Genomic DNA, 26,714 nt, shown 5'->3' with positions numbered 1-26,714 from the left:
CTGTATGTATCAGAGGAAAGAGATCAACATAGTGAAGGGGAAAAAAATAAAAACATGCCTTTTACACCACTGAGAGAAATCTAGTCCAAACTACAAAAGGGGCCCCACACCTGAGATAGCTTAGGGCCCGTTAAGTCTAAATCCGGCCCTGGAAAACATTAAAGCAATCTTAGGATACTATGTTGAAAGGTACTGCTTAGGTGGCTCGTACGAGAAGGGGAACAACTGCACCCTCAGTTCCAAAAATGACTCCCCCCCCCTCTTTAAGAGTTCAAAATTTATGATTGATTGAAAAATAAATTTTATTTGGTAGATTAATTTATTTTACGAAAGTAACAACAAAAAATTCCCAATAAATGGTCTTTTTTCACTTTCAAAACGGAAGGGAATATTATGGTGGCCATCTGTCCCAGTTTTTAGTGACATATTTCATTTTTAGAAGTTATTAAATCAATAGTATTGAAAACCTGTAATATAGCCCATTTTTACAAAAAAAAAAAAAAGCTTCAGGGGCTACGCTTTCTAACCCCCACACATTTTTTGACCCTCCACTTTTTGGGGCCACCAGCCACTTATGAGGTAGGGTGTGGATAAAAGGTTTGGCTATGAGACCTATTATATTGCATGCATATTTTTACAAAAAGGGAATTAAAAAATGAATGTTACTTCAAATATAAATTCTTGTAAAAGAAAATTTAAAGCATGCTCCCAAAATTTGAAAAATAAAATACATTCAGTGGAATCTAGATTGCTTTATCAAATGAAAAAGACTGAACAACAAAATATTTTAGTTTAATATTAAGCTATTATATTTTAACTCTTCCAAAGATTAAAATTTGAAATTCAAAAAGCATACATTAATAAACAGTAAAATTGTTGTAGTCAGAGCATGTTCAGAGCTGGAGCAAGAGCCATAACCTTTTATCCAAGAGAAGAGGTGGAACTGAAGCATAGAAAACATTTTTGGTTCCAGGTTCATGTTAATTAAAAACCTACTGGTTATGAACTCGAACACAGGTTATGAACTCGAAAAATAATTTAGATTATTGATGCCAGCTTAAGCTGATATTTGAAAAGGAATATTTTTTTAAAACAATTTCAAGACGAAATTGACAAATTTAAAAAAAGACAACTAATTAGCTAATGTTAGTAAATTAGTTATTGCAATGATTATCATAAATTCATTTTGTTAGAAAGTGATTCACATATGCTGTTAAATGCTAACTGAAATATAACCAGTATAGGTATTACTTAGATAATAAAAAAAAGAGGCAACTGCAATTAAGGAAAAAATAATAATCTAATGTCACCACTGCTCTTAAAAACAAACTCAAGGGAAAATAATTAACAAACAATAGGAGCTGTATTAAAGGGGCCTTTTTTTCCATCGGCATAACATCTAACCCATATATAATGTTCTTCATTGGCACTTTTAGAAGGATACATGAATGTGTTCCTTTTCATAAGGAATGCTTTTACATCCTCACTATTTACTATCTGAATCCAAAGCTCATATTCAATCACTTCAACTTGCAAGTAAAAAATGTTCCAAGGTGACTCCCAAGATATAACTAAAGTCTTATTCTCAGATAAGTTAGTACAAGAAATGTTCTGAACTTCTGAAGGAAGCAAAAACTTCTTAGGAAAAAGTTTTGCTTCTTTAGTCTTTATTTCAAGGTGTTTTCTCCAAGCATCTCTCAGGACATTTCGGAAAGAGTAAACATCTATAATGGTATCCTGGTATATTCGATAAAGCCATACGGGATCTGAACAGCAAATAAAAGGCAAAACCATGGATGTTTGGATTGCAATTTGCTCATCTTTTGAAAGGTGAAGGAGTCCTCCATACTCAGGAGAATATTCGGGGTGTGGAATGGAATTCTCTGCTATTGTATTTTCCCAGGAATAATAAACAAGTTTTAAAATTAAAGCAAGTGTTTTATATGGAACACTTATATTTGGACTTACCCCATAAGGAAATAATTCGACAACGACAGAGTTAGGGGATAGAAAAAGAGAAATTATCAGTAAAGATCCATGCATTCCCACAACAAGTTTACTTTGCAATACCATTTGAATTGCTTCAATAATGGAGAAATTTTCAAGGTTTACGACATTTGTCTTCAAACTTGAACAATGTTCAATTTCTTTAACAATGTCTTCATCATTTAAAATTTTACGATTCAATTTTCTTGTCAAAAGAACAGCAGTATTTGAACTAGAATGTGGAATGGAAAATTTATTTATGAAATAATTTCGAAAACTTTCAATTATAGGATAAATATTATCCATGTTTTGCAAAATAGGCTTTTGCGGTTCTTTGAATCCATAGTTGTACCACGTTGAAGCTTTATTCAAGCCTACATAGGCGTTCTCAAAGCAGAACAAATCCCCTTTAGAAAAAGTAGAAAAATACAGAGGTTTGTTTGTCAAAAAATTCTCATATAGTTCTTTGTATGGACCTGGCGGCAATCCATCAGCAAATGCGAAGAATAATTTTTCCATACCTTGCTCATCTACAAAGTCTGAAACTTCATTAAGTGTCACAAATGCAGGTAAGAGATCATCATGAAATACATGCATGAGATTCTCAGGATTAAAACGTTTGAAAATTAAAAAATTACCCTTAATTAAAGATGAGTTGAAGTTTAAAATGGAGGAATCAGGTAAATCAATATAGCTAAAGTACTGAGTATTGTGATCAAAAACAGATGAAAAATCTAGCAAAGCAGGAGAAAATCTTTCCTTTGGAATACCTAGTTCTATAGAATAGACACTATGAAAAAATATGAATGATTCAGAAACAGGATAATAACACAAGTTTTTGAATTTGCAGAACCGATCAGTATGATTATTTCCTCGACATATAACAGAAGAAAAGAAGTTCGTTTTGTTAAAACTCTGGTTAGTCCTGTCCTTTGATTTATTTGTCGCAAATTCGTTGTACTGATTATAAACAACTGTAATTGCTACAGCTAGAATAACTGGCAGCAGAAACTGGTTGATGAAGAATTTTAAATAATTCATTCAGAGCAAATGAAGTTACAGGCAGCGCAACAAAAATTGACATTTGTTTGTTTACATCGTTTCGAAAGTCTGTGGTTCCAGTCAGTTAAAAATATCGCATATTGTTTTTAGAAAGATTTTAGTTAAGGAAAATAAATATTTAAAATGTGATTTTTTCTACATTTTAGTGATGAATATGATTTAATTAGTGGAAGATTTTGAAGAAACGTATCATCTTTCAAAATCCTTTAACTATTTAAAGAAAACATTTCGACTATATGGCAACACTAGTTGAGTTTGTAATTGCGAGTTGTGTGGGATTTGTAAGGAAAATAATCTATTTTGAAATAGAATTTTGTCTACAAAATCAATAAACATGTCGTACGCTTATCTTTTTAAGTACATTATTATAGGTGACACAGGTAATGATCGTTAATTATGAATTTCATGTCAGACATATGTGTAACATCTGATGACTAATGATGTGCGTCATGCGTGTCAATAAGAAGCAAAAATTGCTTTGACTTATTAAACATAAATTTTAGCCACTTACTTTTTGAAGATCTTTTGATTTTGTGTTGCGTTTAACTGTTGCCTTGAAGTCTCGAAAAATTACTCGTACCGATTTCTTGATTATCCTACCACCAATAACCAGGAAATAAAGAAGTTTGAGATTAAACAAACGTTTTCTTTTGAATTTTGAGATTTCTGTTTCTTCATTTTTTAAAAATTTGTTCGTGTTTTTTACTTATTTTCCTTGAATGTTGAAATTAAAAATAAAAACCCTTGCTTTTGTTTACACTCGAAAAATATTTAACTTTCCTGTTATTGGGTCTTTCGTTTTTTATTTGACCTTTTTTTAATAAGTATAAATGTTTACATACTCAAAATAGTAATGGCTTTCTTTCCATTAAACAGTATTTATTTATAAAAAATAAAAGATATTAACTTTCAAATTTATGTTATTTTGTGTCTATTTAAACCAATTTCTTTTTTAAAAATCATTTCTCTTACTAAAGCTATTTTACAATTCTGAAATTGTAACTTTCTCAAAGTGTTTTTAACTCTATCATACAAAGAAAGGTTTCATAAGATTGACCTGTCTGTGGCATTCTAGCGCCTAAACAGATGGATCGATTTTGAAGAAACAAATGTTTGTTCGTAAAGAGTATTGATGGGAGGGGGCCCAAAACCAAGATTAGCTCAACTCTCCCCCCCCCCCCCCTTTTTTTTTGCAATTTCCATTTTTGTGGACGGGGGGGGGACAGTGCCTTGGGATCTTAAAATTTTTTTGAGGTGAGGCAAGGACTTCACACCACCCAATTCCTTCATCATGCCAACCACTGACGCAATCAAATAAAAAGTTTTTGGAGGATACTCTTGAGAAACTCTTGCTTCTCTAACGGGGGAGGGGAGGTCTGTAGGTTTTCCCCCGGAAATTTTTTGAAATTGTAGTCCTAAGAAGGCAGTTTTAGACGGTCTCTGGTGATGTTTCGGTGTGGGGGAGAGGGGTTTTCTGCAACAATTTTTAGAAATTGAAATCTTAAAAATGCCATTATAGGCCTAATGTCTGTTGGCATTAGAGTAATGGAAGGAACAAGACTTTTCTCTTTAAATTGCCTGCCTGATTGATTTTTTTTAAAAAAGAGGGTGAAATCCATCATCTCCCTTTGCTCAGTTTTTCGAAATTGAAGTTCTAAAAACGTAGTTTCAGACTAACCTCGATGATGTTATGGTCAGGGCAGTTCTGGGGTTTTCTCCAAAAACTAGTTTCAAATTACAGTCCTAAAAAACAGAGTTTTAAAGAGATATTTAGTGTTACCAAGTGGTGTGGAAGGATTTAAACCCTCTCCACTTTTTGAAATTATAGGTTTTTGATTTTTAGATGTCATATGAGAATAGTTCGCGTATCGTCCGAAATTTTTTCATTATTGAAATTTTAAAAACGTGATTGTGGGCTACATTTGGAAACATTAGCGGTATTGGTAACGTTAGCATGATTACCTGATGAATAGTCTGAACTTTTGAAATTTTTTATTTTAAGGTTCTTTTCAAAAGCAATTCAGATTATTTCCCAGCTTTAGGCAATTTTTGGAAAGGAAGAGAGTATCCTCCCCTGAAAAGTAAAATTCGATTTCAGGTTATGTTTGGAGACCTTTAAAAGTAAGGAGCATTACTTATCTTCCTCTGAAATTTTACAAAATTGAAATCCTATAAATTATTACCAATTGTAACTGACTAGGTGTGGTTTTAAAAATTTTGTGTTAGTTAAATTAGTGTTTAGCTTAGGATTTGGTGGGTTGTCAGTTAGGTTAGGTAGTAGCTTAGGAGGCACAGACTTTAAAAGGTGATTAAATATTAAAAGATAGTATAAAATTAGTTAGGTATTAAAATTGTCGTATAGCATTTGGAATCGGTGTTTATTTTATAATTGGTTGTTTAAGTGGTTTTTTTTGTACTAGAATTGTAAAATTTGATTTATGGGTTTGGGTTGGAAATCATATGTAAATGTGACCAATTATTTTTTGCTTTTTAGCTCCTGGGTATTTTTTGAAGACAGTTTTTTTTTTAATTTAAAAATAATTGGTCATTACCTTAGTGAAAGGATGTTAATTCGGGGACCTTCCTCCAGAAATGTTTCAAAATTGATGTAGAAAAATGTTTAAATAAAAGCGTTTTTAGGACATCATTTTCCATAATTACTCCAACTGAACAAGTAAAACTCATTTTAAATTTTTTGCAGGGGACAAGAGTTAAGGGGAGAGAAAGATCCTTCTTTTCAGTCTGACTAGGAAGAAAAAGAAGGCGGGATGAAAGAAAGAGGGGGGGGGGGGGAACTTAGTTTGCTAAACAATAGACTGCATCTGTTAAATATTTTTAATTTCTAGATTTCTTTTTTGGAAGAAGAGAGTTTTTTTCCCCTACATCACTTGCTTTTCTTTTTGTTAAAATAACTTTCCTTTCCCAAGACGCATTCTTTTCGTGAGTAAGGGGGTACGGAGCCCCTGACCTAAAGGTCAAGATTAAGAAAATTTCTAAGTGGCCAGTGGCCACTAGACCCAAAAAACTTGGTGGCCACTACTGTCGCCGAGTTTTGAAGTACAAAATGGGAGATGAGTTTTTTACAACTTTCACAAAAATAAATAAATAGAACTTTACAGAAGTTATTTTAAAAGCTATAAACATGCATTTTGTTTTTGTTTTTTTCTCAAAATTAATAGGTAATTAAATCAAGGAAAAGTCAGCAGAAAACTGCATTTTTGAGGAAATTTACAAAAAATACAATTTTGCTGATAAAATTTCGCTTTTCCAGAAAATAACTAATTAAAAAAAAAAACATAATTTCTGGCCATTTTATTTTCAGTGGTTTGCACTGAGATAGGCATTCAATTCTGTTATTGGATACTTAGGCAATTAAATAATCTTGTCTGCTTAAATCTTGCAAATGACCAAACATGGCGACTACGTGAAAAGTTTAAGATATGAAAGTAATTTTAATAATTAAAAACCCTCAAAAAATATTAATTTAGATGAAAGAGTCAGTTCTTTAGCACATTAGCATCTGAAGCAATATGGATAAAATAATATTTTGGGTATAAAATTTGAAAAAAAAAAAAACAATTGCATTTTTCAAGAAAATAATTAATTATCCATAAGGGGGGGGGGGGGGATACGGTACATTTTCAGATTGTTCAATAGCTTGCATTGTATTGCAATAGACATACAATTTTATTTTTGAAAACTTAGGCTCTTAAAGAAACTTGTCTACTTCCATCTTAGAAGTGACCAAATATGGTGACTGCGCTAAAAATTAAGATTTAGGTTTTTGAATTTGTTGCATAAAAATAATAATAAAATGGAAAATCCTCATTGAACATCAATTTAATTGAACTGTTATAGGTTTTAGCACATTAGCATCCAATGCAGTAAGGATAAGATGAAATTTTAAATATAAAAATTTTTCATTTCTCAAGAAAACAGTTTTAAATAATAAAAAACAAATAAATGAATGAAATGCTTTACAGCACATTTTGCGTTATTTTCATTAGTTTGCATTCGAATAAACATCAAATTCTGCTTTGTTTTTGCAAACTTAAGCACTTTAGTACTTTGCCTACTTCCACCTTGTGAGTGACCAAATATGGCGACTATGTTTCACACATAACTGAAAAGTATTGCCATTCTGGTCAAAAAACGATCTTTGATGTGTTTATCCTCAGGCTTATGCTTTCAAAAACAATTTATCTTCTTCCACCCATTTGAGTCTCACTGTTTATACCAAGATTTTTTTTCTTTGGAACAACAGGGGGGAAATGACGACTGAGGACGTTTTTTTAGGTAGCCACTTTTTCAAACTAGGTCGCCACAAGTGGCGACCGTGAATCTTGGCCTCTACCCTGACCTCTCTGAACACCACACCATTGCCTTGTGCCTTCTAACTCAGGGTTCCCAAACTTTAACGATTCTCGGCAGCTTTTGTAGAATTAGAATTTTCTCACAGCATCCTAGTCTAATTTTATATACATATTACTGTTAGCATGGATAATTTGCTACTCCTCACCTTCCTGCAGCACCCAATTTGGAAATCCCTGATCTAACATATTCTTATATATTATTTCTGTAGCCGGTTTTTTGTTCCTGCGCAAGATCTTCCTCATTTCTTGATCGATTTCTTTGTTTTCATTTTAAAGCTTATCATGCAGGCTAATAACGAAAAATAGACCCCACGGTCTAAAATTGGTTTTTCTGTCAAAAAAAACCTATTTTAAAACACCAGACTTAGGTTATTAGTTTAACTTGCACTAGGACCGACATAGCTGAATAGCTCGATTGGCAGAGGGGTTTGACTGGTAATCAGAAGAATGAGTGTTCAGGGCCTGACTCTGACCATCTCCATCAAAAATTAGACAAACAGCACGCATTACATGAACACATAAATTCAAAAAATAATATGAGTGAGTTAATAAAATAAATGAGATCGATACGCTTCTTGCTGTTACGAAAACTTAATGCAACATATAGTTATATCAATTCTTAATTATAACTTTTTTTTTCTTTTTTTATTTAAAGCTTTGGTTCCGTTCAGAAAGCTAAAGCATAATGTAAGCAAAAATATAAGTATCGGGTTTAAGATTTCAGACTACAATGAAATAGTTTTTTGTTCAAAAAATAAATAAATAAATCTTAAATCAATTAATCTCAATCTTATAGTATATCTTAATCTCAATCTGATCATAAATAAATAAATCAGAAATGTAGATTCTTCTAATGACAGTTTTTGACTCTTTGTACAAATAAAAAAATTTCTACCACTCCTTAAGAAATGGACTCAGTTCAACTGGTTTTAGTTTTGAATTTTAAATGTTTGTTTAAAAGAAAGACGTCTGCTGGCATTCAATCCGTAGCGGTTAAAGCAGCCTGCTACACGAAATTGTGTCAATTTTCAAAAATAAAAACTGTTATTTTCAATCTAGTTTATTACTTCTCTAGAATTTTTGTTTTAATTGCTATGCGAGATCTTCCTCAATCTTGAATCAAATTCCATGTTTTATGAATAATTTTACAGCATATCATGTTCAATAATGACAGAATGTAGATGCATGGTCTTTTTTTTTTTGGCAAAAAACTTTTTTGTTGTTTTTTATTACACATTGCTTCAATGAATAGCATTCGAAAACGAAGGCACAACTGCTCAGTTGGTTTGAGTATCGTGCTGTTAATCAGAATGGCGCCAATTCAAATCCGTGCCAATATGTATGTCTTGAATGTTTCTGTTTTTTTTTCTGTCAGATGCTCGCATAGGAGAGACTGTATTTGCCACAACCCGTTTTTTCACATGCACAATTACTGCTTTTTCACGATTCACTCAGTCACTCTTTTAATGATATTTGTGTTTGCATTGCAAATACCTACAACCTAAAAGTGAGGATGATGGATTATCACAACGTTTTATTAACGAGGTTTTGTTGCTGATGTTTTCGAATTAAATGCCTTCTTGATTGTGCTTATTTTTTTCCGTTTAATTTAATTCGTTAACTTTTTTTGGTTCTTCTTCATAATGTTCTTTCTTTAAAATTTTTAAAGAGCGAAATGCCACATGAAACGATTTGAAGCACAGTGCAGAGTTCCGCACGGGTCGACTAGTTATAATTATTAATAGCACTATCATTTTTTCATTCATTTATTTATTTATTTTGTAGACTAAAGATTGGAAATTATCTGTGAGCAAACTGAAACCAAATAATAGCTACTTTTATTTAATTTTTTTTCCAGGTTTTGGAGGGGGCCCCTCAGCCCCTCCCTTATATATGCCCTTGTGATCGAGAGTGTTCTTAGCTAGGTTGCGTCTTCAGATGACATTAATTAACAAAGATATGATATTAATTGAAAACCTCTAAAGGGTTTTTTGCAATTTTTGCAGTGAAAACATATTTAGAAATTTAGTACCAAACTAAAGAGTATTTTTTTCTATGTCTTATAGAATGTGTTTAGAACTTCCATGTCGTATAGAATTCAAATTATGTTTTTTGAAGCAAATTTTAAATACGGCTAAGCCTGTATTAACGCGATTTGTAACCGAATTCTTTGTTGGCCGAGGCCGATAAGAAATTAAACACAATGATTTAAAAACTTTTATCTGCTGCCAGTTTCTATTTGCTAACAAATGAAATACTTGTAATTGATTTTTAATATTATATAGCTTTTGGAACAATTTTAAATTTTTTCTTCTTGATTCTACATTTGCGACTCAGTCAGGGGGGGGGGGGTTAAATTTTTGGAACTGATGTGATATAACCCCACCCTTGGCGACTTTTTCCTGTTGGCGCCAAGAAAGCGTCGCCAAGAAAACGATGTATGACGACATATGTCATACATCGTTCTTAGCTATGCTTTTTTAGCGCCAACAGGAAAAAATCAGATAAATATGATCAAAGCACTTCAGAACACAATATATATAAAAAACAACATAAAACCACAACAAAAAACACCACGAATATACGTTTCAAAAATACCAGAAACTAGAAAGTTTTTGTACACAAAGAACAATTACTATAAAGTATTTAAAATGCTTAAATTGACAAATTACTATAACAGCTCACCAATGAAATATGTACCAATAGAAATAAAAGCTATTTTCCATCATGCATCTCATCGAACAAAAACTTTTCTCATACTCAGCTAAAAAAGAGCAAAGCGATTCAATTGCGATGTTTAAAGCGGAAAACACCCCCAAAATCAATAACTATTTCAGCCAAAAAAGTGCTTAGTTACTCAAATTTCGATGTATGAAAAGTACAAATGTTTTAACAAAACATCCTAAACATAAACAGTACAAAAATACCATACATTTATTTGCTATCCAGACATGCTTTCAAAATACCTATTATATTTTACATAAAATAACACCTTCATATTTTTACAAAATGCTGGAGTCAACTTATTTTCAGAAATTCAGTACCTGAAGGAAGCACGTTAATAAAATGTCTAAGAAATTCGTGGCATCGATAAGAATTAACTTTTAGAACAAAATAACCGTACTATTTTTGAAAAATTAATTTACAAACAGTAAAAAATAAAGTTAAAAACTACAAGAAACCCTCAAGTATTTGTAAAAAACAAAGAATTTCGGAAGTGAGAGGTTTTTTTTTTTTTTTAAATTCTAAAATGAAGAACTTGCATTTTTATGGCATAAATCCTCACACTCAGTCTAAAACAATACATCATATTACAATGGCACGTTACAGATACACACCACGTTGGAGTTAACTTTTAATTAACGTTCAAGTTTGAAGAAACTGGCATTTTCTAATGTTTTTACTTCAAAAACACAACTACTGAATTTAAATTAACACAAAATAAGCTTTCCTGTAAGGTATATTGCACGAACAACACGTATCCCTCCTGCGTGAAACCAAGTAAACAAGTTTAAACAGATCTAACTAGCTGCCTTCGGTTTACCCAAACACAGGTTAATTTCGCCAGGGATGCCATACTTAAAAAATTATCGCCTCATTGGCGAGAAAAATATTTCAATTTTGTACAAAAAATCGGATGTCGCCAAATGGGGGGGGGGGGGTATATCACATCTGTACCAAATTTTTAATTTCATTTACTTGCAGGGTTCGAAAATATGATATTTTTCAACCAGCACAAAACTTAATTCTCCAAAATAGTAAATGCATCCTCATATCATTCTTTATTTTCTTATATTATTATGTTACAATAGGTAGACTTAAAATTAAGGTTGCTTTCCTTATTTATATCTAATATTTCATACTACATTTTTATCAATTTTAATGGAGTTCATTTAGCATTAGCTGTTTTATATTTTTTTTCTTCTGTTAGCTACTTTTGCACAATTATATGATTCAGAAATAAAAAATATGTATTAGTTGGTGCACAGGTCATAAGATATTATTGCAACAATTAATATTTAATTAGGCACTTTTAATGTGATTTAAAATTGCTACAAATAATTCTGTAAATTTAAAATGAAAAGGAATATTATATTACTTTGTTGCATTAATTATGTATTAATGCATCATAAAAATATAGTACATAACTTTTTGGTTATCTTTAATAATAAATGAACAATATCACTATGATTAATATAATTTTTATATTGAAAGTATACCATATTTGAAAAAATAAATATCAAAAATATCATGATATATATCGGCTATCCCTGGTTACTTGTGTTAATGCTATTCAATTTCAAAATCATTTTTTATTTTTTAGCTTTGCATAGATGTTTATTGGTAAATAAGTGCTCATTGTAACAATAAATTTAGTTTTCTATTCTAATCATTCATTTTTAGGTGTTGGGAAATCATGCTTGTTGTTGCAATTCACCGATAAACGTTTTCAACCTGTTCATGATTTAACAATTGGTAAGCTGAAATTGAACTTTCTATGTTTCATTATTGTATACTGCTCTGCTGAAATAAAAACTAATCTTGATTAGATACTCTTGAAAGACACATTAATGGTTTATTAGCAAAGTAAAATAAATCTATTTTATTATCAAACATTAGTATATCTATTTTGTCACTCAAGGCCCCAAAGCAGAATACTATTAAATTTGCGAGGTACGTCGCAAAACAGATGCCTCAGCTGCAGAACAATTCTGTTCAAATGTGAGAGGAAAACTCAGACAAATTTTCTGCAGAAATTCTACAGATTTCTGTGAAATTTCTGCAAATATCTTCCAATTCAAGACAGGCAGTTTTGCACTAAGTCTGCAGATTTCTTTAAATTAGAAGAAAATCTGAAATTCTCGATTATTAAAATTATGATTATTCAGTGGAAAGATCTCAAAAAATGTTCTATTTGATAAGTTTTCTGCAGGAACTTTAGATTTACTTTGAACTTAAAGTAATCTGCAGATTTGGTGCAAAATTCTATTTTGAGTTGAAAGATATTTGTAGAAAATCGGGCAGTTTCAGTAAATTTTCTACAGAAATTTTATATTCTAAATCTGAAAAGATTCTAATTTTTCTAGCATTTCCCGTTCCCTTTTTCTTTATTTTTCCCAATCGATCTCATCCACATCAATTTTCCTTCATAAACGTATGTTTACATGCCAACATTGAAGCACGTCCATTGCCAAAAATTGCATGTCTTATTTTAGATTTCAGTTCTTTTGCATCCTAAAAATATTTCAATTATTTAGTAAGTTTTAAAGTGTTTTATTATATGCTACCCCTAACTCAACTCATTTTATTAATATTTTAGTAATTTATTATTTATTTATTTACATTATCTTAATTCTCCTTCATGCTATGTAAAATTAGCGTGGTTTGACACCTAGGTTCGGATTTTTATAAAATTTTGTATCTTTCCCAGGGGTCTGGCCAGAGCAAATTTGGGTCCTTTAACGGACCCTTCACAAGAATCCGATCAACCAAAACGGACCTTTCACAAAATCCCGATCAACCAAAACGGACCCTTCACAAAATTCTGATAAACAAACACAGGTCTTTCACAAATTGTTTATTGAAAGAGCAAATCTCAAATTAAAATAATACAGCATATTTCCTGCATAAAAATGATCATGTTTGGAACATTTTTTAAACTTAAATTAGAGGAATCAACTTATACAAAATCAGCTAATTTTGCAAAAGAAAAAAAATTCGCACTCTTGTGATGCTCCTGCAAGTCATAAATAATTACTACGGCCAAATAAATATAATGCCTGTTGGTTTCTTTGAGATAAATAAACAGCTGAAAGTCAGTTTGGTTTTTAATTTTACTTGTTTGTTTTATGCAGCAGTGTTGTTGTAAACTTCTTTGAAAAAGCATCAACATTACATTCTCTGAATAAGCGTAGTAAGCACTTTTCTCCCCACTCATGATTTAATAATCAATAATATAGAGGGAAATGAACTTAGAACTGCAAAGGATAGTAGGGGTGGGGAGTGATCGCTTCAGATAGGGTTACCAAATTTAAACTTATATCTGGGGTGGGATGTTAAATTTATTTTGGGAAAAAGTTATATGGGTTAGGTTTTTCAATGCTGAAAAGGATAATTAACTTTAAATTACCTCTTATTTCCCGTTTTTTTTCTATCGATGCCTGCATTTTGTAAAGGTCAAGATTCAGAAAATATCTAAGTGGCCAGTGGCAACTAGACCCCAAAAACTTGGTGGCCACCACTGTCGCAGAGTGTTGAAGTACAAAATGGGAGAGGAGTTTTTACTACTTTCATGAAAAAACAAATAAATACAACTGAACAGAATTACATTCACATTTGCTATAAACATGTATTTTCCGTTAGTTTTTTTTTCTCTCCAAAAATAGATAAATAAATCCTAGCATAGATCTGCATACCCATAGACCCCGCAATGAGAGAGGGCCACCGTCCTTAAAGGGCTCAACAGCTCAAGAAATTGAACAAAAAAGGAAAACAAACTAGCACTAAGACTTATTAATGTTACAAATATACACTGCAGGCATCTGGGGAGGGGGTAGTACAGATTTTGTTGCTAAGGGGCCCAAAGTTTATCAAGGGTGTCTATATGCAAAATTTTAAGGAGGAGCTCAGATATTTTCCCCATGGGTTTAGCAGAATATTTTCCCCATAGAAACCGATCTCAGTACAGATTAGAGTTATTAAAATTTGACAATTTTAATAACTTATTCATTAATTGCTGGAGAAGAAATGTTTTTATGTTTTTGCAAAGAAAAAAGTTATAAAAGCAAGGGAGTTCTAGCAAGGAAGCCCCCACTTGCCCCACCATATGGGCGCCCTTGAAGTTTATAGATCTGGGCCTGAATAAATTAATGAAAAAGTCGGCAAAAAACTGCATTTCAAATGAAATTTACAAAAAATACAATTTTGCTGATAAAATTTCACTTTTCCAGAAAATAACTAATTTTGAAAAAAAAAAAAAAACACATAATTTTTGGCTCTTAAGTTTTTTTCAGTAGTTTGTACTGAGATAGGAACTGTCATTGAATTCTATTTTTGGAAACTTAGGCAATTAAATATTCTTGTCTGCTTCCATCTTGCGAATGACCAAACATGGTGACTACGCGAAAAACTTAAAATATAAAAGTAATTTTAATAATTAAAAATCCCCCCCCCCCAAAAAAAAAAATTAGATGAAAGAGTCTAAGCAATACGGATAAAATAATATTCTGAAGATAAAATTTAAAGGAAAAAATTTTGCATGTTTCAAGAAAATAATTATCCAGGGGGGAAAATACGGCACATTTTGCGGAATGTTCAATAGTTTGAATTGTATTGCAACAGACATCCAGTTCTATTTTTGGAAACTTAGGCACTTAAAGAATCTTGTCTACTTTCATCTATTAAGAGTGATCAAATATGGCAACTGCGCTAAAAATTAAGATTTAGGTTTTTGAATTTTTAGCATAAAAATAATTATAAAATGTAAAATCCTCATTAAACATCAATTTAATTGAACTGTTATAGCTTTTAGCACATTAGCGTCAATGCAATAAGGATAAGATGAAATTTTAAATACAAAATTTTTCATTTCTCAAGAAAACTTTTAAATAATAAAAAATAAATAAATAAATAAAATGCTTTACAGCACATTTTGGGTTATTTTCATTAGTTTGCATTTGAATAAGCATCAAATTCTGCATTGTTTTTGCAAATTTAAGCACTTTGCCTACTTCCATCTCGTGAGTGACCAAATATGGCGTCTATGTTTCACACTCACACGTAACTGTCTTGCCGTTCTGGTCAAAATGCGATTTTCCTTGATGTGTTTATCCTCGCACAGGTGTATGTTTCCAAAGGGATTTATTTTCTTCCACCTTCTTGAGTGTGCATAATTCCTGTTCATCCCAAGATTTTTTTTTCTAGGAACAACAGGGGGGGGGGGGGGAAATGGCTACTGAGGAAGTTTTTTTAGGTCGCCACTTTTTCAAACTAGGTCGCCACGTGGCGAGTGGCGACCGTGAATCTTGACCTTTAGCATTTTGAAAAACACTATCTTTTACTTCCTTTTACAAAAAAGGAAGTATTGTATTCGCGAAAAAATTTTCACTCAAAAATCGCCCTTAATTTCCATTTTGCTCACCCCCAAATGAATGTTGAGTTTTTTTTTTCGATTCGACCACATGCGGAAAAGTGCCTAAGAATGTATAGACACGCGAAATATCCATTTTGACCATCACCGAGGTAATTACAACGACTTTTCTCGTGACGTCTGTATGTATGTGCGTATGTATCTCGCATAACTCAAAAATGGTATGTCCTAGAAAGTTGAAATTTGGTACATAGACTCGTAGTGGGGTCTAGTTGTGCATCTCCCCTTTTGGTTGCTTTCGGATGTTCCTAAGGGGGTCTTTTGCACCTTTTTGGGGGGGAAATCATTGTTAATATCAATGCAAACTTAAGTGGTGTTACAATTTGGCGGACACTTGGCGATATATCGCCAGTCTTTTGGTCGCCAAGTTTTGTCGCCAACTTGGCGGAAAATTTGGCGATTTTTTTTTATCTGGTTTTAATTTGGCCATTGTTTTTAATATTTAGAGATTAAACTATTGAATCACATTAAAATTGCCAATAATGGGAAAATGACATTAAAATGGAGTAAAAGGAAGTCATGTAAGGCACTCATCAGCTCGTTTACATCTGATATGGGAATCATATATTTTTTTCTTCAAGCTAACTTCGCTTTATTAGGATGCAAATAAATGAAAAGTCTCTTTATTTTTGTAACAAAGCTTATTTCAAGTTTTTAAAGCAGAATTCCATTTTCTTTTGTGAGTCAGTAATTAAAATGCTGAATCGATAGTTTATTTTTTATTTTTATTTATTTTTTTGCTTCAACTGTGTCCAGATATGAATGATATGTTTATCATAGGACTCTAAAATGCAATTCTAAAATAATTTTATGAAAAATATTTGTTTTACAAGACATTTTTATACTTTTGATGGCTTCACTTTGAGGATTGCAATCTTTTTGCATCCGCTATGGGAATCTGATTTTTCGAATTTTCGATGTTTAATACGCTTAGTTAAGAGGTAAACAAATAAAATATTTTTTATTTTTGTAAAAATCACAGAATTTTTAAGTTTTAAACGAAACTCTGTACTCTTAAACAGTGTCTTGGGTTAAAAAGTTAAATTCTGAACCCCTGCCCGATTTTTTTTCTTAGTTATTTTAAATACTATACAAATAACATTTCTAGTATAATTTAACATGATGTAGAATGGTAGATAAATATTGATACTTGAGTTGTGCTCATTTCCCAGATAGCGAGAATAATATTCTCAACAGAAAAAGATGGAAAACATTCAACTTTAAGTGTCAATGATGCAGTTTCCACCATCTCAAGAATCAAAACTTTCCTTTTTACAAAAAAAAAAAAAAAAAAAACAAAGCAAAATTATTTGATTTTTCACAAAATTATTTGATTTTTCACAAAAAACGAACCCTGTGGAAAATCCTGGACAGACCCCTGTTTCCTCTTTCTATGCATTTTAGAAAGCATATAAAATATCTTTGGAGAATCTCAATCGGTTTAGGTTCCACAGAAATGCATAGCAACAATGAAGTTTTATAAAAACTGAAAAAAGAATCTCCTGTATGAAATGATTTTGATTTAGGGTTCTCGATTAATGGAATAGGTCATGTTAGTTGCTATGTTCCCTTGGGGTGTCGAGTTATCGAGGTTACACTGTATATACTTATACCAGGTTACAGAAACAATAAATGCTTGTAATGGGATTTGCATTTAGAGTTTGCGTATTTGGTTACAAGCAGCACGCACATTCAGGGGTGGATTGAGATCCTTTGATGGCAAAGCACAAAAAAAGTTTTAATGCCCCATTCATTTGCATAGATCAAAATACCAACATACCAACAATTATTTTGACACTGACAGTTTGAAGTAACATAGGAACACGGGTGGCGTACTCTGTATGCCAGTATTTTTTAAAGCTTAACTCAATTTTTAAAGATTTTCCTATTTAATACAATGTCTAGTAATGTTGTAGTAGGAACAAAGGTGTAATTGAACGAACAGACGAAGACAATTAAAATGAATATGATCACAATATTTAAAAATGATGATAACGTTATATTTACAAATGTCACCAATATAAAATTAAATTTAAAAAAAAAATACCTATATAAATAAAGCAAAGAATATATGTGTGTATGTTCCGTGTACTAAAGGTTCCCAAATTTCAGACCTCAGCGGACCCCCTCCAAAAAATTACGAACTTCGCACCCCCCCCCCCTCCCCCCCCCCCCCCAGTGCATGCAAAAAAAGAAAAAAAGGATTTGACACAGTTAAATCTATTTTTTTAATATATATTTATACATTTTTTCCATAAATTGATTAACTCATTGTTCTGTATATTTTTCAGAACTCTTGTCAGGTTTTAATTTCTAACATTATTTTTTTTTGAGTTGTGGAAGTAAAATTCCATTTCAAATTCAATTAGGAATAAAAATATCACCAAATTTCTACAACATGACTCTTGAAAATTTTGGAGCAAATGTTTTAGTTGAAGTACAACATCCCAGCTGTAAAAATGTGCCTCAATGTTTGCATTTTACTTAATATAGTTTTGAAACAATATGAACTTCGTCATGTACACAAAATTAATTAAAGTGTAGTTTGTTTACTTCCAAGAGTTCCAAGGAGCTGCTGCGTCCTGCATGTGCTTATGAAAAACTTTTTTATTCTTCATAAATGTGCTTTCATTTTCAATTAAAAAATCGTTACTCGTCCTTCAATCTCAATTATATTAAACATTTTAGCTGGAGAGCACCGCAGACCCCCTTGCTTGGACTTGTGGACCACAGTTTGGGAAACTCTGCCCTATACAAATCCCCAGTTTTTGTCAGATCTGGACCAAATTTGGCAGGAGGGTACTCGGGCACCCAAGATGGAACTTAGGGGATTTATTCGAACGCCAAATAAGAATGGAACCATTCTAATTTTAATTCTAGAATCCTAAAATGGCTCTTTCTATCCCAAATAATTATCTGACCAATTCAATTTTGTCGCCAATCGAAAGTCCGCGAAAGTGCCCATGGAGTTCACTCACTTCCTTTGATTAAAAAAAAAAGGCTGTAAAATCAGCGGGAAAACAATAAAATGCACTTTTAAGCCTAATGGAATTCTTATTTTCATATCGAAAAATTATCCTTTGCACGATCTCATTAAAAATGAAAGCATTCAGAAGGTTGCCACTTTTTTCTCAATTGTGGCGAAATAAAATTTTGTTTTTGTTTCGAGGTAAAAATTTCCCCTTTTGATTATTATTGGCAATTTACCTTTTTTTTTAGGATTTTAGTTGTATTTTTTGGAGGGTCGCTTATAATTTCTTTGGGAGTTTTCGATTTGCCATTTTCTCTTTCTTTAAAAATGATTATTTCAATGGGAAATTTTACAGTATTTTTTTTTCTGTAATTGGATCCTGATTGTTGAACATGCGTCACCTGACATAACTTTTATTTTCGAGGTAGACCTTGCAAAGCCTGGCACACATATAAATGAAATTTTTGTCATTGAGTCTACTCGTTGGCATTTGTTGAACAATTATTGCAGCCCACACTATTGTATTTTGTTATTTTTATATGCTTTTTACTTACAAAATGGAACATTCAAGTGTGGTTTCTATGAAAGTGATCAATAAGAACAAGACAAAAAAGCAACTTTCAACTTTAAACACAAGTACTTCACTTAAAGGACCTTGGAAAAAGGGTAAATAATGGCCAGTTGTTGGTCAAGTGGCATACTCAGTATGCTGTATTTGTTCTTAAAGGTTAATGGTAGAAATTTCAAAATCAAACTGATAACAGAAGTATTCAGATTTGAAGGGGACAATTTCTTCTACTGATTCTATGTAAAGTAATATTTTTTGTATGGTAATTAACTTACATTTTGTTTTTATTAAGGTGTGGAATTTGGTGCTCGAATGATCACTATAGATGGCAAGCAGATAAAACTTCAAATATGGGATACGGTAAAACAATTTACATGTATTTGAGATGGAAATACATAATTAAAATGAACCTTTTCATATCAACAATTTTTTTCTTTTGATATTTTTACCCACTGTGAAAACCAAGCAATACTTACAGCAAATGTACAGTAAACTCCCGATTAACCACTGGTATTTTCTTTTTTTTCCTTAAAAAAGTCATTAAATTTTTTAAACAAATGGTTGTGTTATTGTTCGCTTTTAGCTTTTATAAATATTTTTTACATTCAATGTTAGTTGATGCAATGTAGCAATGTTTTAGCTATAATTTAAATGTATGTGTGAGTATTATTCATATTTTTTAGCTATTGTATGAGACTAGTATTGTTTTTTACTATTATTTGGATTATCCATGGTTTTCGCTTATAATCAGGAGTTTACTGTATTAAAATTATATAATGAAGTGTTATAGTTTTCATTAGAGATGCATCAAATATTTGGTTCGTATTTGATATACTACATATTCAGCAGACAAACTGAATATTCGGTTCGGCCGAAGACTTCAGTATTTGGTCACCAAATGGTAAACAAATTTAATTGTTTTATAATTTGTAAAGAATTTTTTTTTTACATTAAATTGAAAGTTACGAGATTGTACCACAGTACAAAATTAATTCAAATTACATTACTTTATCATTACAAACTCAATTAAATATGATACAGTATTAACAAAGTAATAATAAATATTTGAATTCAATTTTTTCTAATTAACTGCTTATGTTCTATAGAAAATACGCAGCTAAAAAAGATAAACACTTAGATATTAAATTTTTCATCACTTTTATTTTGTAATTTCTTAACTTACATCATAGGAAATATTAAATATTTTTTAAACCTAACCTAATGAAAATTTCCATCGTAAGCTTAGGCTTTTATATCCTAAGCATTTCGAGAGAAAAAATAAAAATATTTGGCAGTTTGAATTTTATTTCTCAATTTTAGGAATTATACAATTTTTTAATCAGTTATCGATTAACATAGCAGAAAATCACTTGAATTGTAGTTTGTAGTTAGCGATGATATTTTAGCAACTTGTATTCGCATGTATGATAAATGCAAAGTTCTTCATTTATGACACAACATGTTACCCTGACACATCATATATCAGGAAAAAAATTAATTTTCCATTTATACAGAATTGTAGATAAACAAAAACCAAATTAACCATTTAATATATCAATTTATTTTTGCTTTTGGAATGATTTATTTTAAGTTAATAATTATCCTTAATTCCAATAAATTTACGATGTTAAATGGAATTCATTTACATTCTCCAAATTCGATTTACATTTTATATTCGCGTAAAATTCAAATGTTACAATTGAAAATTTTTAAACAGATATTCAGTATTCAGCAAAATATGATATTCAGTCATCTCTAATTTGTTTTCTCAACTTATACTCGGCTTCCATTTTATTCTTGTCAGTAAATATTTAATTTTTGAGGTCTTTAATAGTTACATTTTCCATTCAGGCTGGTCAAGAAGCTTTCCGGTCGATTACTAGATCTTATTATAGAGGAGCTGCTGGTGCGTTATTAGTTTATGACATCACAAGGTACTATGATTTTCACTTCTTAGTTCTAAAATTTATAAAGACATATCTGTTTGAAGTAAATTAGAAATGTGTGTATTATTATTATTACTATTATTATTATCTCTTTATAAACACTTATTTTTCTCAGTCAATTTAAAAAATACTTCACTTCGTACCTTTATAACGCTGACTTATGTAATGCAACTTCTATAAACCGCACAACTTTTTAGAAGTAAACAATAAGTTTTGTAATTATAAAAAGCCCTCTGTTCTGCCTAGCAAGCATAGAAATTGTTATGCAAACTAATTTTTGAAACAATTTTTCATCTCTCCATCTTAATTTAAAACTTTTAAATCAAAATTTGTAATCAATCTGAGGAAGGGAGGGGGAATACTATATTGCTCTTGAGAATGCAGCTGTTATGCAGACCATTAAGCTAGCAGGAGTATAGGACAATTCACTTTCTTTTAATTGTGAAACATATATATTTGGGAATAACAATTGTAGTGCATTTTGAACATTAGTTTCAAAATTTGAAATGATCTATGTAATGCTAAAATTTGTATAATACAGCAGCTCTGGTTTCGAGATGTGCGTTATAATGATCTACTGTAATATCTAAAATGTATGTTCCCTGTAGCTTCAAAACCTTGCATTTTGTTTTTCCATATTACACTGAATTTGTTTTTCCATATTACATTGAAATCCTCTGAACTGAAAAAGCCCTGGTTTTGCAAATCTAACAGAAATTTAAAAGAATAATTAATGAGCAATTTCTATGTAATAATCTGTAAGTTGTTTCGTTTGTGATGTGTGAATAATTAAAAAGATTTTTTTTTTTAATGTTATGAAAAATACTTTCTGCAAGTATTTACAATAAGATTTTGACCTAAGTTTTAAGTATATAATCTTTTATTCAACTAACAACTGAAAAAAAAAAGCAACAATAGCAAAAAAAGAGAAAAAAATTATAATAATTGAACCTATAATGCAATTTAATACTTTCTTTATCCTGCATCACAGAATTTCAAATTATTTCTTTTCATCTATAGACGAGATACTTTCAACCATTTAACAACTTGGCTTGAAGATGCAAGACAGCATTCCAATTCTAACATGGTTATTATGCTTATTGGAAATAAAAGGTATACACATACCAGTTTTTTTTTAAATACTTTCTGAAAGATACCCTGTATTACTCTGAAATATTGTTATTGTAAGGTACTGACCAAACACCTCCCCCCCCCCTGTTTTTTGCCAAATTCTCAACGAAACTGGAGCAGGCTTTCAAATGATAAGAAATGAAAAAGATGTACCAATTTAGCACCCCTTTATGAGTTGTTACAGGAAATAAGTACTAGAAAAATCTGATCCATTTTTCATTCATGTAATTATGGGTCATTCTCACAAAAAGGTGACTTTTACAGTCCCTTAGTAATAAATAATAAAAACTTCAGTATATTCCTTAATATTTTTTTCATGTGTTTTAGTTAAGTTTTGAACTAATTAATTTTATGCATGACAATTAAATAGATTTAATATTTCAGTTTTATTTTTTAATCAATGTTGCTTTAAAATCCCCTCCGTGGACATCCCTAAGTCTTTGAGACAAAGCAATTTGTAATTGGTCTCAAACTGTTTAAATTGGTTTTAAATATCTTTGATTGTATTAACTAGCTAAAAGTTCTAAGATGTTTTTAAAATAAATTTTTTTTAAAAATAAATTGTATTTATAAAGAAAATGACTCATATACTTTGTCCCTAAGATTGAAGTTTCCCTCCGTGGACATTTACATTATTACATAACTTAATAAATACTTAATAGAGGGCAGCAAAAGTCAAGTCCATATAAGGTAAATGGTAGGATACTTAGTAATTTTGTTTTCTAGTGATGAACTTTAGTTCTCTTGTACACGTGTTGGATTGTTGTGTCTAAATCTGGTTTGGTAAAGTTCTTAGTGTATTCTCCGTGGTCATCATACAAAAGGTAAAATAAAACTGTTTTGTATTTGAAACATCATTTTTAGATAGCAAAAGTAGTATATTTGATAAAAAGAAGCATTCCATTTTTTTAACTTTAAAATCAAAACTCTAAAAAATTCTAAAGCTTACTTTTGTCTCCTCCATGGACTTCCCCTCTGTGGACGTGGTATGTCCACGAAGGAGATGACGTGGTCCACGGAAGAGACAAAGCCTTAGAAAAAATCATAATAAATTTCAGTTAACAAAATTGCTAAACAAATTATAGGACAATTTTGTTTTGTTTTTTTTATAGAAAAGAAATTAAATTCGACTCTTTAAGAAGTTTATTTTGTCAGTTTTTCTGTTAAATGATCTCTGTAATGTTTTATATATACTATATATATATATATATATATATATATATATATATATATATATATATATATATATATATATATATATATATACTTTTAATAGTAGAAAAAAATGGCAAAACCGAAAAATAAAAAGGAGTCAGACGTTCAAATCCAAAAGAGGAGGGAACAAAAGAAGCTTAGCATGAGACGTGCTAGACAGAAATTTAAAAAAAATCCTCTTATGTTTGAAGAATGTAAGAAAAAAGAGAGAGAACGTTACTACCAAAGAAAGGCTAGTGGAAAAATTAAATGTGCTCAAGAAATGAATGAACGTGAAAAAAGAAAAATAAAAAAACTTTGGAAAGAAAAAGCAAGGAAATATCGTAAACAAAGAAAGTTGGAAGGAACTGAAGAATTAATTATAGATACACTTCCAAGCACCTCTTCTCAATTGGATAATAGTAACAGTGCCAAGGAAAACAAGAATTCTGGAATTTTGAGAGGAAAAAAAAACAATAAGAAAAAACCGTTATAAACTAAAGGAGAAGATAGAGGAATTAGAAGAGAAAAACAAAAAATTAAATACTAGACTTGAAAAATATAAAAAAAAGATTCAGCAGATCTCAGAAAAGTGAAGAAAAGAAAAATGAATCACCACAAGAAAAAGTTCGAAGAGAATTGAATAGTAAAGATAGAAAAAGCAAATCCAATGTATTTAGAAAATTATTGTTTGCTGAAGATATTGGCAGACAAATACAAACTAACTTTAAAAGCCAAAAATCTCACAAAGTGAAAAAGACATTGCTACAAGTTTTGTCTGGTAAAATTATGAAAAAGTATCGACTACTCAATAAGGTAAAAAAAATAACCTCAATCAAACTGCTTAGCAATTATGGTAATAAAACTTACAAAACTGTGTCAAAAAGAGATTTCACAGAAGAAACACAGCTAAATGTTCAGAATTTTCTAGAATCTGACAAAGCAAGTCGCTTGTGCCCAGGGAAAAAAGAAACAATTACAAGATGAAAAGAAAAAAAACAAAAGCGTTATTTAAATGATACTATGTATAATTTACATAAAATGTTTATAAAGGAATGCATACAACATCAAACTCTTAGTTATCAAACTTTTTGTCGTCTCCGACCTTTTTGGATCTTATTTCCGAAACTTTCTATTCGGGAGACATGTTTATGCAAAGTTCACGAAAACATAAAATTTTTAATAGGAAAACTACATAATCTTGTTATTATAAATGAAAAAAAGTATATCTCAAATTCTTAAAGCAACATGTTCTGATCCTCAGAGAGAATTTCGCCTAAATCGTAAATGTGATGCCTGCAAATTAAAATAAATGACTTTCAAGATAAACCTGTGCTACTTCCAAAATGGGTTAACAAAAAAGTTACTATGAAGATTAAAGGTGAAACAAAAATTTGCCATAGAACCATGAAAGTGGATATTGAGAGTACAAATAAAGAATTAGTTAAATTATTTTTTTCTGATATCATCAAATTTTGTACACCAATATCAAATGATTTCAGATATAAAAACAAATTTGAAAAGGAATGAAATCCTAATGCATATTGATTTTTCCGAAAATTACATATGTAAGTTTCACAGAGAAATTCAATCAGCCCACTTTGGTGGTTCAAAGCCACAGGTAACTATACATACTTGTGTTGTATATTGTCATAAAGATATTAAAGAAAGTCCTATTTCATATTTAACAATCAGTGCATGTAATAGGCATGATGCATCAGCTGCTACTGCTCATTTGCTTTCACTCAAAAATAATTTAAAGTCTCTTATACCTGATTTTAAAAAAATTCATTTTCTCAGTGATGGTCCCAGTGCTCAGTACAAAAACAAAGCAATGTTTCAGTTAATAGGTGGATATTTATCCTCTCAGTTTATTGTGTAGGAAATTCACTGGCACTATAGTGAAAGCTCTCACGGAAAAGGTGCTCCAGATGGAGTTGGAGCAGCAATAAAAAGAACAGCTGACAATTTAGTTGCCCAGAAAAACAGATATCCCAGACTGTGAAACTTTAGTTTCGGTACTTCAAAAAGACTGTAAGAATGTAATAATAAAAAATGTTGAAGAAAGTTTTACAAGTGATGTAGATAAATAAATTCCTTCACCATTTCCAGGAACAGTGAAAATTCATGAACTTGTATTTAAAAAAGACCAAATAAATATGGAAGCAAGATACCTCACCTGTCTAAGTTGTGGTGATCAATGTAAACATTACCATTTGTTGGGATTAATTCATCGAGAAATGTAAGAAGCAAACCAAAAATCAATGATTATGTTGTTCTACAGCAGGGATGCACAATCTATAACCTGCGGGCCAGAAGCGCCCGCTAAGCTTGTTAAATCGGTCTTTGGCAAGTTCTTCAAAAAAAAAAAGAAAATGAATTTTTATTTATTTATTTATTTATTTTTTTTTTTTTTTTGAATTAAAAAAAAAATCTTTTGATTTATTAGGTTTTTTTTTTTACTCATCAATGAAACTAAGAACATACTTTCGATATTTTCTTTTCCAACTAAATTAGGTTGCACTTTATTGATTTTGTTACAAATGCTAGAATGTTGATTTTTTTTTCAATAAAATAGGATATTCATAAAGAGCGAGGTCCCGAGTCTTTATTTCAAAAGCCTCCACATTTTAATTTGTTAATGTTAAGTAAGAGTCACATAATAGTTCATATAGCTTTAAAACGCATGTTTACTTTCATAACAACCTTTATTGACACTTTCTTACATAAAAAATATCCTCCGTTGACTATTTTATCCCCTCCGTGGACGAGGTGGGATTTAAAATATTTGAAATCTTTTTAAAAATAAAATAGAAAACTTAACCACTACTATAGGGACATAATTTATAAACAAACAAAAACATTTATGCAATTTTTATTATTTTTTTACTTAGTTTTGTTAAAAGAATTTTTTTGGTCTATTTGTACCTTTTCTGTGAGAATGACCCTTATGATTCTTTCGGATTGCTTTTGTATTCCACTCACTCAAAAAAGAAGGGAGGAAATGACGAGAACATTTTGATCTCAATTTGATTATACAGGCAGGTTAAAATTAAACTGATAGCACTCAGAAGCAGGTAGCTCAAGCTCTACTGAATGGATTCGAATGAAATTTCTAATGATAGTGTGGTCAATATTTACGTTTAAAAAATGTAGTTTGAATTTTACCAATAGATGGCTCTGTACTGCTAAACTCATACGCAAATGAGTTCAAAATATTTTACTACGAAAGTGATATGCATGATTAAAAGCAATCATTCGTCAGCAGTGAATATGCCTCTGAATAGAAAGGAATGTGTAATAATCGTGAAGCCTCTTTTATCACAAGGAGAGC

General features: G+C 30.8%; 2 protein-coding genes across 2 annotated transcripts in view; one reads left to right on the top strand and one right to left on the bottom strand.

The window, feature by feature from the left end:
• Positions 1–1,046: 1,046 nt before the first annotated feature.
• LOC129222858 (protein O-linked-mannose beta-1,4-N-acetylglucosaminyltransferase 2-like) lies at positions 1,047–3,042 on the bottom strand. Its single transcript, XM_054857415.1, has one exon. It carries the CDS (start codon positions 3,025–3,027, stop codon positions 1,345–1,347), a length of 1,683 nt encoding a protein of 560 aa, XP_054713390.1. The 5' UTR covers positions 3,028–3,042; the 3' UTR covers positions 1,047–1,344.
• Positions 3,043–3,292: 250 nt separating this feature from the next.
• Positions 3,293–26,714, top strand: part of LOC129222859 (ras-related protein Rab-2) — a 37,470-nt gene continuing 14,048 nt past the window's right edge. Inside the window, exons 1-5 of the mRNA XM_054857416.1 lie at positions 3,293–3,428; positions 11,826–11,897; positions 19,402–19,469; positions 20,961–21,043; positions 22,076–22,168. Of these exons, the coding sequence (XP_054713391.1) occupies positions 3,383–3,428; positions 11,826–11,897; positions 19,402–19,469; positions 20,961–21,043; positions 22,076–22,168 (362 nt within the window). The 5' untranslated portion in view covers positions 3,293–3,382. The remainder of the gene's footprint in view (positions 3,429–11,825; positions 11,898–19,401; positions 19,470–20,960; positions 21,044–22,075; positions 22,169–26,714) is intronic.

This window comes from Uloborus diversus, chromosome 5 (assembly GCF_026930045.1).
Source record: "Uloborus diversus isolate 005 chromosome 5, Udiv.v.3.1, whole genome shotgun sequence".
NCBI classification, from domain to species: Eukaryota; Metazoa; Arthropoda; class Arachnida; order Araneae; family Uloboridae; genus Uloborus; species Uloborus diversus.
The sequence above is the reverse complement of the archived record's forward strand: the minus strand, read 5'-3'. Positions and strand labels throughout refer to the sequence as shown.

What these genes read in the sequence shown, in the direction of transcription:
- LOC129222858 (XM_054857415.1), bottom strand. Translation starts at nt 3,027, where the DNA reads ATGAATTATTTAAAATTCTTCATCAACCAGTTTCTGCTGCCAGTTATT.